General features: G+C 40.3%; 1 protein-coding gene across 1 annotated transcript; it reads left to right on the forward strand.

Annotated features, from left to right (window-relative positions):
* Positions 1–8,779: 8,779 nt before the first annotated feature.
* Positions 8,780–12,552, forward strand: LOC309563165 (trypsin-like; the record flags this gene model as incomplete). Its single annotated transcript, XM_082267499.1, has 5 exons — positions 8,780–8,819; positions 8,999–9,149; positions 9,973–10,226; positions 11,518–11,654; positions 12,403–12,552. 5 exons carry the CDS (start codon positions 8,780–8,782, stop codon positions 12,550–12,552), a joined length of 732 nt encoding a protein of 243 aa, XP_082123625.1.
* Positions 12,553–12,768: the final 216 nt, after the last annotated feature.

Consider the following 12,768-nt stretch of genomic DNA (forward strand, 5'->3'; position numbering starts at 1 on the left):
AGAAATGAAAGGCAAAACTTTTGTGTACAGCTAAAGAAAACTTTATAAATTCCTTTTTTTTCCTTTTTTCATAAGTGATCACATTTCCTCGGTTCTGAGCTGCACAGAAGCTAAGGGAGGAGAAACTGCATGTGTGTGTGTGTGTGTTTTTTTGTGTGTGTGGGGGAGGTCAGGATAATTCTGATCATTAGAGGAGAGCAGACTGAGTTCCCGGCATAGCTATGAAATTGACCATGATATATTCTCCTGCTTAGTTGTTGTCAGTTTTTTATTAGGAAAGCAGAGGGACTGGCAGCAACACCAGGGATTTTACGCAAAGGAAGCAATACAAACCGCACTGCGTACTTTTTCATACAAGTACATGGCGAAGCAGGCATATATCAGAAATGTGAAATGTTGGGTTGACATATTCTTTAAACTGTGGACATGATATGGTAGATGTTCTGAGACCATGAACATGCTACTGTAATTTCTGCAGGTTGCATACTTTAGCCTTCTGTCCTCTTAAGTTCCAAAAATACATTTCAGCACTGGCACATCTAGCTTTCTATTTCTGTATGTAGATTATGCCACTAATGCAAACAAAATTCGGCAATGAGCATACGTGAGTTCTGACACTTGGGAGGTATGATGGCCTAAACCGGTGGGGGAATTCACACAAGCTGTACAGCTGTGTTCAGATAAGGCTTAATACAAAGAAATAAGACTATTCACAAATTTAGGCAAACCAGATCTATTTACTGCTGAATGTTCTTTTTGTTTGAAGTTTGCAAATAAAAAAAATTTCATCTGAGTTTGTCAGGCTTTCTGGATTTGTTTGGAACCAGTTTTTGGTAACATCTATACTTTAAACCTGAAATGAATGCAAACTGATTAAAGCACAGATGAAATACAAGGACTGTACCAAAAGTATTGCAAAATAGGGCCTTACCTATCTTTAACTTACATAGGTTATTCACATTTTTTGTTGGTAGAGTATCTCTTCCTCTATAGTAACTCTACTTCTTTTTCATTGCTGGTAAATAATGGATTCCAATTAGAAGAGACGTCCCATCATTGTGTTCTTGGCAAATGAGGGATGTAGGCTTTTCAACATCTACAGACGACTACAGAATATTAATGGAGATGACACCATTGACAAGAGTCACCGGTTACAAGACATTGCTCTTTTCAATGCTGTCATACTTTAGAGGAAGGGTTACTCTGCATGAAATTTGAATGACCTATGTACTGCAAGCTATAAAAAAAAAAAGGTATGCCCACTTTTGTGGCATTTTTTCTCTGTCCTTTAAGATATGAGATTTACACAGCTCTGCCACACAACACAGCCCCACAACACAGCCCTATCTGGTAGGGCTGGAGACCTGTTTGTCCCATGTTGTAGTTCCGTAATATTTACAGGTCTCCTCCCTGACCCAACTCTGTGAGGGTAATTTACTAAAAACAAATAGACTGTTCACTTTGTAAGTGAAGTTGCACTTTGGAAGAAATTTGCCCCAGAGCTTAGTGAATGAGGTAAAACTCTGCTGGCTTCCATCATCCAATCATCCGTATGCAAAAATCAATTTTATTTTAATTTTCCTTGTACGTGATTGGTCATTCTTTGCAAAGTGAAATGTCATCACATAACCACATTCTGGGACAAATTCCCTTGCAAAGTACAACTTCTAGTTCTAATTAACGAAACTGAAAAGCATCTTCAAGCCTGGACCTGCAAATTGTCCACAGACAAAATGTAAGTGTGATACACCCTGGACAAGATACAACTAGATGGGAGTCCCCCCCCTTACTAGCCTAATACCCTTTTAAGTGGAGGAACTAAAGACTCATGAACTCAGAGAAGGTACACTATCCTTCAACTAATTGGAGGCTCAGGATTCCCTACTTACCCATGTGCTACAGCGTGGGGATGTAATTGCTGAATTAAAATGGTATCCTCCCAGGCTATATCTTCTGGTAAAATGCAATGAACCCAGAAATCACTCTTAATGAATGAGAAAAATAGGCTTCATAACAAATGCATCTAAGAAACAAGTGTGCTTGATTCATTTTCCATGACAAATTTAAAAGCCAACTGATAAGATTATTTTAAAATGATAACATCTTATTGTTCCAACATGATAACATATTCTTATCAATAAAGTAAGACCTGCAGAAGGGCAAATGGATGGAGGGTCTGCATGACTATTCAGGCCAAACTTCTTTCCTGCAACCACGAGTTTCAGGAAAGAAATTAGCATAATTCCCCCCATCAACAAAGACAGTCTGACAGGGGAATCCCTCCTGCCGAGCAATTGTCTGCTCCTGGCAGGGGTGTGGGGGAAGCCGTCCCCACTGGCTATAGCCGCTAGCGATATTCACAAGAGAATCCGGCAGGCTGGTTGTACCCAAGTTGATAGATCGATCAACTTGGTACATCCAGCCTGCCCATAATCTATTCGAGTCGTGTATGGCCAGCTTAAGTGGAGTTGTCCTACCCAACCGCCCTAGAATTGCATTGCATTGTCAGTCAAGAGTTGTGGGGGAGGTAATAAAATCATAAAAGAAATCTCAAACCAGCTTAGTGGGTCAGGAGATCTTTGGGGGTCAGTGAATACTTGAATTGTTACAGAACTGCAGGACCCATCTGGGGTATGGTACTTCCACTTGATTGGTTATTGGTGGTTCCCCCAAGTTCTACAGCTGTGTTCAGATAAGGCCTAATACAAAGAATTAAGATTTTTCACAAATTTAGGCTAACCAGATCTATTTACTGCTGAATTGTCTTTTTGTTTGAAGTTTGGAAATAAAATAATTGTCATCTGAGTTTCTCAGGCTTTTTTCTTGCTATGTTAATATGTTTGTATTTATTTAAAATGGTTGTAAAGGATGAACGTTTTTTTTACCTTCATGCATTTGATGCATAAAGGTAAAAAACCTTCAGTGTGCTGCTCTCCCTTAGCCCTCCCTAATAGTTACTTACGCATGATCTCGATCCAGTGATGTGCGCAAGAGCCAAGGCCCTCCCGGGTCTCTCCCAATGGCTCTTGCTGCCGCATCTCAGTGACTGAAAAAAAAACATTTTCCTTTACAAACACTTTAAAGGATAAGTTTACCTTTTGGAACATGTTACATGTTCCACCTGTATTTAGGATGGAACATGTAACATGTTCAAGCAGCTGCAGCCTCTCCCCCTCTCCCCAACCTGGACGGGTATCTTCTCCGGCTGCCTGCTTTCAATGTATGAAAATAAGATGGTAGAGCGGAGCTCCACCTGCCCGACCACGTCATTCATTCATAGTGATATATGAATGGGAAACTACAAGTCCCGACATCCTTTGCAGCTGTCAGCTTGTAGTGTCAATGAACTACCATGGTGCTGTTGAACGCTCTGGTAGTTCATTGTCGTTTCCTGTCAATGTGTTTATGCTTGCCCGTACGAGGTACAAGTAGAAGGATAGACTGACAAGTCTGCAGGAGTCCTGGATGGCACCCGTGATCTGCTGATCAATGCTTTTCAGTCCACAAGTAAAACAAACATATTAATGCATATTTTTTTGCCTGCAAAAAGATGTGCATTTATTATTATTATTTATTTTTTTTTTTAAAGGTGAATGTATTCTTTAATTTTGCAATTATTATGACTGATGTGGCCTTTAACCCCATATCATGCAGCCCATGTCATTATGTTAACCACTTAAGCCCCGGAGGATTTGGCTGCTAAAGGACCAGGGGTTTTTTTGCGATTTTTTACTGCGTGACTTTAACGGACAATTGCGCGGTCGTGCGACGCTGTACCTAAACGAATTTGACGTCCTTTTTTCCCCACAAACAGAGCTTTCTTTTGGTGGTATTTGATCACCTGTGCGATTTTTTGATCACGCGCTATAAACAAAAAAAGAGCGTAAATTTTGCAAAAATAACAATATTTTTCACATTTTTTTATATGAAATTCCCCAAAAAAAAAAGTAAAAATCAAAATTTTTTAACATTTTTCGGCCAATTTGTTTTATGCTACCTATGTTTGGTAAAAAAAATCGCAAAAAGCGTATTTTGATTGGTTTGCGCAAAAGTTATCGCGTTTACTAACAAAGAGAAAGATTTTTGTCATTTTTGGTGTTTTTTTTTTTAACGCGTAATGGCGGCGATCTGCGATTTTTTTTTCGGTACTGCGACATTGCGGCGGACAGATCGGACCCTTGACTGACATTTTTGACACTTTTGGGGTTACCAGTGACATTACTGCAGTAATCAGTGCTATACATATGCACTGTTACTGCAAAAATGACACTGGCAGGGAAGGGGTTAACTTTATTGGGAAGGGAGGGGTTAAGTGTGTCCTAGGGGCGTGCTTTCTACTGTGTAGGGACATTGCTATTGGTGTAAAAGCAAAGATCAACCGTTCTACATAGTAGAACGGTCAGATCTTTACTTTTACACAGGGAGAACTGACAGGCAGCTTGTTTACACAAGCTGCTCTGTCTTTCTCCCTTCACAGGAGCGATCGTAGTGTGGCCGGCGGACATCGAGTCCGCCGGTCACACGCACTGACTTGCCTGTGAACGAGCCGCGGCGGGCGCGCGCCTCGGCGGGCGCGCGCCCGCTCGCTATAGGCTCGCAAGTCAGTGACAGGCGAGTGACGTACCGATACGTCACTCTGCCTGGCCGGGGCTGACCGCCGCAGTATATAGTCGTGCGGCGGTCGGCAACCGGTTAATTTGAGATCGCCCTATATCGGTTTTTCGTTGCCGATACCGATATTTTGGCAATTGGCCGATATTTTCATACATTTAAAAACATTTTTTTTTTTTAACTTGACAGGTACTATTGTGGAGGGATCTGGGGGTCTAAAAGACCCCAAACCCCTCCTCTGCACTTAAAAGCATTCAAAAAGCCAATTTTGGCTGTTTTGAATGCTGTCATTTTCTTGAATCTGGCGCCAGTACCCGGAAGTGATGTCATGACATCACTTCATATCTTTAATTTGTACATATGTGAGTGGCATATTCAATAACATTTGTAAATGGAATTATGCTATGTGACATAATTTTACCCTTACATGAGCAATATTTGGAATATCGGCAATATCGGCCAGTTCCGGGGCCGATACAAATATATCAGCAAAAGTCAATATCGGCCCTCAAAATATTGGCCTTGCCGATAATCGGTCTATCTCTAATGTTAAGGGTTAGTAGAAGGACTGAGGTTGACAAATCCTTTAGTCAAGATGATTATTACTTTTACAAAACAAGGTGGGTAAAAGGTAATGTTTGACATGTTCTGGGTCCACTTCTCAATGGCTATCCTGTGACCTGTTGAGCACAAAGCCTCCTATAAAAATAAAAATCACTAAAAAACGTCTTTCACATGCCTTTATAAATAAGTAGGCTTTATTTGAAGTAGATCTAAGAGAAGGACTGTCTGTATTACCCAGAGCATTGAACCTTTGTGTCCCTCTTTCAGAATCAATTGGGAAATAAAATTAGAGATTTTGCTGATGTTATGGAAAATGTACAAGAAAATTATAGCCAGTTCCACAGAAATCGTGTTTGTTGATTGATTCACAAGACCCTCAAAGTGGAGTTTTACCCCGTGAGATTGCAAACATAAGACAACAAAATAGAATCTGAACATGCTACAATGATGATGTAGCCACAAGTTCAGCTATCACTTTTACTCTGTAATTGCGCTGATCTCATCTGGTACATCCGAGTGACAAAAGGTCCCAAATATTATCATCAAAGGTTCCACATGAGGGCCACTTGAACGTTGAATCAATCAAGATGCATGCTTTCCGTGGCTCTGGCTATAATTATCTTCAATAATTTCCTTAATGTTATCATCTAATGACTCTAAAAAAAGTGAAACAAAGATTCATTGCTCTGGATAACACAGATTGTCCTTCTTGATCTTCTTCAAATGAAGCCTACTTACTTTTAAAAGTTATTGAAAGATGATTTTAAGTGATTTTTATCGGTGATTATTGGTGTGCTCCCCAGGTAATAGCATAGCTTTAGATCAGTACGCCCAGAATGGGTCAAATATTGCTAATACCTTAATCTGTAAAAGTGGTAATCATCTTTATTGATAAGACATTCTTGTCATAATAAAACAATTTGATCTGTTGGCCTTTAACCACTTCTATACCGGCGTATAGTCAAATGACGCCGGCAGGATGGCTTTCTAGATCCGGGAGGCCATCATATGACGTCCGCCCGCTCTCGCTGCTACTGCACGCCCGGGGGGCGCGCAGCACGGCGATTGGGGACGACGCTCGTCCCTCGGACAGAGCCCATCCCCAATCTAGGTAAAGAGACAATGAAATTTACTTTTTGCCACGTGACCGGCTGTCAATCACAGCCGGTTACAGAATGTCATCAGAGAACATGGTAACTAGCTGTCACCGTGTTCTCCTCCTCACACACTGATGTGGTAACAGCTAGTTACCAATTGCAGTGCACCCCAAAACACACTGATTGCCCCCCCAATAAAGAGCACCTGCCACTAGCCCATCAAAGTACCTGTCACTAGCCCATCAAAGTACCTGTAACTAGCCCATCAAAGTACCCGAGTGCCTGTCACCAGCCCATCAGAGTACTCGAGTACCTGTCACTAGCCCATCAGAGTACCCTAGTACCTGTCACCAGCCCATCAGGTACACTGATGACAGGTACTCGGGTACTCTGATGGGCTGGTGACAGGTATTTGGGTACTCTGATGACAGATACTTGGGTACTCTGATGACGGGTACTCGGGTACTCTGATGACAGGTACTCGGGTACTCTGATGACAGGTACCCATCATCGGAGTACGCGAGTACCCGAGTACCCGAGTACCCATCATCGGAGTACCCGAGTACTCGTCATCAGAGTACCTGAGTACCTGTCATCGGAGTACCCGTGTACCTGTCACCAGCCCATCAGGTACGCTGATGGGCTGGTGACAGGTACTCTGGTACTTTGAAAGGCTTGGAATACCCGAGTACCTGTCATCGGAGTACTCGAGTACCTGTTATCAGAGTACCCAAGTACCTGTCATCAGAGTACCCGGGTACCTGTCTCCAGCCCAGAGTGTCAGAGTACCTATCTGCATCCCATAAGATTACCCGAGTACCTGTCTCTAGCCCATCAAAATACCCAAGTACCTCTCTGAAGCTCATAAGAGTACCCAAGTACCTTTCTGAAGCCGATCAGTGTACCTGAGTACCTGTCTGCAGCCCATCAGAGTATCTGCAGCCCATGCCTCCTAGATTATGTGTTGGGGTATTTGCTTTCCAAAATGGGGTCATTTTGTGTGGGTTTCCATTGTCTTGGTTTTCCAGGGCCTTCAAAAGTGTGATAGGTTGTAATGAAATTAGATGTGTAATTTATGCTCCTAGAACACCTGACGGTGCTCCTTGGATGTTGGGCCTCTGTATGTGGCTATGCTGGGACAAAGTCCCACATATGTGGTATCGCCATACTCAGGAGGAGTAGTAGAATGTATTTTGGGGTGTCATTTTTGCTATGTACATGCTATGTGTTAGAAATATCCTATGAATTGACAACTTTGTGTAAAAAAAAATTTGTTTTCATTTTCTTTCCACATTTTCCAAAAACTTGTGGAAAAAAATGACATGTTCAAAAGACTCATTATGCCTCATAGAATATACGTTGGGGGGTTTGCTTTCCAAAATGGTGTCATTTTGTGGCTAATTCCCTTGTCCTGGTGCTCCAGGGCCTTCAAACGTGTGATAGGTCGTTAGGAAATTATATGTGTAATTTATGCTCCTAGAATGCCTGACGGTGCTCCTTGCATGTTGGACCTCTGTATATGTAAAAGTCTCACACATGTGGTATCACCATACTCAGGAGGAGTAGCAGAATGTATTTTGGGGTGTAATTGCAAGAATGCATATACTGTGTGTGAGAAATAACTTGTTATTATGACAATTTGTGTAAAAAAAAAATATTTCTTCATTTTCCCAAGAATTGTGGGAAAAAATGACAACTTCAAAAAACTCACCATGCCTCTTACTAAATACCCTGAAATGTCTACTTTCCAAAAAGGGGTAATTTGGGGGGTATTTGTACTGTCCTGACATTTCAGGGCCTCAAGAAATTAGATAGGCCGTCGGTACATCAGGTGTGATCAATTTTCAATGATTCGCACCATTGTTTGTAGACTCTATAACTTTCACACAGACTAAATAATAACCACTAATTTGGGTTATTTTTACCAAAGATATGTAGAAGTATAAATTTTGACCCAAATTTATGAAAAAAAATTACTTATTTGCAAAATGTTATAATAGAACTAAAACAAAATGTGTTTTTTTCAAAATTTTCGTTCTTTTTGCACTTATATCGCAAAAAATAAAAAAAAACAGTGGTGATTAAATACAACCAAAAGAAAGCTCTATTTGTGTGAAAAAATGATAAAAAATTTGATTGGGTACAGCGTTGTATGACTAATTATCATTCAAAGTGTTAGAGCGCCGAAAGCTGAAAATTGGTCTGGGCAGGAAGGGGGTGTAACTGCTCTGTATGGAAGTGGTTAAAGAAGTGAAGTGGAATAGTGTGGAAAAATACTGAATTATCAACATTAAAAAAAATATACTAATATTACCGATGGTGGAGGTTGCAGATAGTGTGAAAAAAAAACAAAAACATGTTGATAAAACTGTGTGTACATTAACCTGAACATTTCTTATTGACACAGCTGGCCAGTGTACATGTTGGGGAATGGGGGGGGAGTCCTGGTAAAACATATAAATACCTACATTACTAGCAACAAATTGCTCACTGGTAAAATTGACACCATGAAACTCCTTCTGATCTGTGTGCTCCTCGGGGCAGCTGGTGAGTATACATTGTATATATATATATATATATATATATATATATATATATATATATACAGTATATATAATGTATGTTTATTCATTTTTGTAAATACTATGTTTTTTTGTTACGTAGACTTAATATATCCCTTTGCATAGGCTCTCTCTATATGTAATCGTACATGTTGTGTTTTACAGCTGCCTTGGACGATGACAAGATCGTCGGAGGATACACCTGTGGAGCCTACTCTCAGCCCTGGCAGGTATCTCTGAACTCCGGATATCATTTCTGTGGTGGATCCCTCCTCAACTCCCTGTGGGTGGTCTCTGCTGCTCACTGCTACAAGGCGTAAGTGCACTTTTTATGACAGCACTTTTACTGGAATAGGCACTCAAAAAATGTGTATTTAGTATTCAGACCTTTTACCAGCTGGTTGACCATCAAAGGGGCATGTTAGTTAAATGGATGGTTGGTAGGTCAGTGGGTGGGTTGGCAGGAGATCTGTTGGGATGGTAATGCCCTTATGATTGATGAACCTATTCATAAAGTGCAATCAAATTAAACACAAATTGTTTGGTGCTCCTAATCCCTTGCTAACCTATAGCGCCTGTGTAATATCCAAATCAGATAAACATATATAACCATTATTGTAAAAAATATAGCGCTCCTAACAATAATTATGCTAAACCAATGAAATTTTGTAATATTTTGAATAGATTGCGGATGAGGTAAAAATGCTAAGTGTTATTTATTCCTGTGACCCACTATGGAGTTTTTCCCTCACTTCTTGTCCATGTGACATGGGGTATATTCTATGTGAATGGGTCATACTAGAATGTATATTTGTTTGTGTGTCCTTGGAAGCAATTTTATACCACTTCCTGTCTTGGTCGTGAGGATACATCTCCCCAATAAAAAAAAAAGCCTCTGACAGAGGCTCTATTCCTTCCCTGCTCTACACCAAACAAAATTAAATGTTCTCAGTACCCAAAACGACTGTACTTCACTCCTGGAACTGAAGGTGAGTGTACCAACCACTAGCAGTACATATTCCATATTAAGCAAAACTACACTGCTGTTCAGTTTGAAACAAATTAAAGTGCTTTCATTCAGAATTCCTTTGTTTAAGAAGCAAATGTATACTGATTCCATTGCATTTTTCTTTACACAGGAGCATGCAGGTCAGACTCGGAGAGCACAACATCGCCGTCTCTGAGGGCACCGAGCAGTTCATCAACTCTGCCAAGGTCATCAGACATGGAAGCTACAACTCCAGAACCCTGGACAACGACATCATGTTGGTCAAGCTGGCCTCTCCCGCCACCCTCAACTCCTACGTCAGAGCCGTGTCTCTGCCCAGTGGCTGTGCTGCCGCCGGCACCAGCTGTGTGATCTCTGGATGGGGCAATACCCTTAGCAGTGGAAGTAAGTCAACATCACTGTAACATCATCTTTTACTGATAATAAATGAGGCTAAGCTTCTTAGGTGAGTTTTCCAAGATTAGAAAATGTAGGAAATATTATTCCTTTGAGGAACAAATCCCATAAATCCTAATTCTGTGCAGGGAAGAATTATTATGCATGTCTCCGTCCCTCCAGAAATTAAGGATCCAGTGCTTGTTTTGTCAAGGGGTTGGGATAACACAAAGTAATGTTTAACTAAATCCAGAGTCCTGCAATCTTTTTTCCTGAGGTTATGATTGTGGTGACCAGACTTCCAACGCCCCTCTTCTTGCCATTTAACTGACTGGTCTTGTCACTGCCCCTCTTGCTGATTTCATCATGTACAATGCAGGAGCACCCTAATGACCAGCGGCCATGTCATCAGGGTTGCCGCTGGAAGGAGTACCCCTTCCCATTGTGGAACCGGAGGGAATAGGACGAGACAGCAGGCTGTCTCAGGGGTAGATAAATAATGCTCTGTATTATCCCATCCACTGGAAAAGACTTTACTAAAGAAAAACAAAAACATACTAAAGTAAAAAAAAAAAAAAAAAATACATTCTGAAATGTTTTTGAAACTTAGAAGTGTCACCAATAGAAGATTTCCCTTTTTTCCGTTCTGTCAACCACTCAAAATTTTGGATTTCTTATAATTTTCAGTCTTGGTGACAAGGGTCATCAGGACAAATAAAGTCAAATAAAGACAAATGAATGTCTTCAGCGAGGACACAGGCAGAAAAAAAAAAATTGAAAAATGTTTTAAACCCCCACCCCTCTATCCAAAAAGTTTTGATTGTAACTACACTTTAATGTTGACTGCTTCTTTTGAACTGAAAATACAGACCGGTCTCTATAACTGGAAGAGGGGTGGGATGATGAATTAGCTGTGTATGTGAAATATCTTCTTCTGAAAGTTAGAGCTATCCAAAACATAGGCTGTATAAGTTATTCACAATATCCACAAACGCACCACACCTACTGGCTGCAAATAGTAAAAATAATAATAAATAATTGGAATTGTTTAATATTTCTCAGACTAAAAATGTAAAAAGAAAGAAATAGTTCAATGAGTTTTTACAAGAGAACAACATTACATAATGTCAATTCAAAATGGAAATACATGGTACAGCCAAGACTGGGTAGCCCTAACACCAAGACTGAGTGCCAGCTAGAGCCCGTGAGGTTAGTCTAGCTGCCATTCTATTCACATTTTGTTCTTTCTCATTCTGTCTCCAGTCAATATTTTACTAACTGCCATTTGTTTTAATTGTAGCCAGCATGCCTAACCTCCTGCAGTGTGTGAACGCCCCCATCCTGACCGCTGCCCAGTGTAGCAATGCCTACCCCGGAGAGATTACCGGCAACATGATCTGCGTTGGCTACCTGGAGGGTGGCAAGGATTCCTGCCAGGTAATTGCCACAACTTCATTTATTTTGTATATAAAGTTGTACTGTTTAAAGAAATGTTTAATCTCAAACAAGTAGTAGATTTCTTAGACTGAGAAAATTATTTATTCACATTAGTTAAAATGAAAAAAATGAAATTCAATGTATAAATTATAGTCCAAATGTTTAGGAGAAGTTTTGAAACTAGATTTAAGACATTTCTTCCCAAGTAACTGCATAGTACAACAGATCTTGTTTAGCAATATTTATTATTAATTATTAGTTGGAAATGCAACTAACAAAATTAAGCCCATAAAAATGTTGTCTTAAAGTATAACTAAACCCAAGAACTAATATGTAATATCTTTTAGCTTTCCAGTCCTTAGATGTGGTGGCTGCATTTGTTTTCTTTTTTCAGGCTAAGAATATTATTAGCAAATACAGAAATGAACTGTTTATCCTGCCAGAAATGCAGTGTCCTTGTCACTTCCTGTGAGATCAACTGGAAGAAAACACAGGCTACAAATCCTATCACCACACTTGTAATAGCAAAGGTAGTCATGCCTTGGTGGCTACCATAGCTCCTTCCATAGATACACTGGAGGTAATGCATTTTACCCCCCAGGGACAGGAAGTGTGTTATCCCCTGGATTATCAGGGGGAAAAAAAAGATAAAGCCTGAAAAAATGAAAACCAACACAGCCACCACATCTAAATACTTATAATTTACTGTTTACCTAAAGTTCTAAAACATTATTTTTCTATTTTTCAGGGTGACTCTGGTGGCCCCGTTGTGTGTAATGGACAGCTCCAGGGTATTGTCTCCTGGGGATACGGCTGTGCCCTGAGAAACTACCCCGGTGTCTACACCAAGGTCTGCAACTTCAACTCCTGGATCGCCAGCACCCAGGCTGCCAACTAAACCTTTACAGGAAATACTTATTCAGATCATTCTATTCTCTGCTTCTAGAATACATGAAATGGTGTGCTAGGATCAGAGTTCAAACCTACATCCTGTAATGAATGAATAAACATATTTCTTGTTAAAAAATAGTTTCAATCATTTTATTTATTACTGCAACTATTGGTTCACCAATTAATGCATGTCTTGGCTACAGAAATATGGGCTACAGCAAAA

Source organism: Pelophylax lessonae (genome assembly GCF_965119305.1).
Source record: "Pelophylax lessonae genome assembly, chromosome: 9".
Classification (NCBI taxonomy): domain Eukaryota; kingdom Metazoa; phylum Chordata; class Amphibia; order Anura; family Ranidae; genus Pelophylax; species Pelophylax lessonae.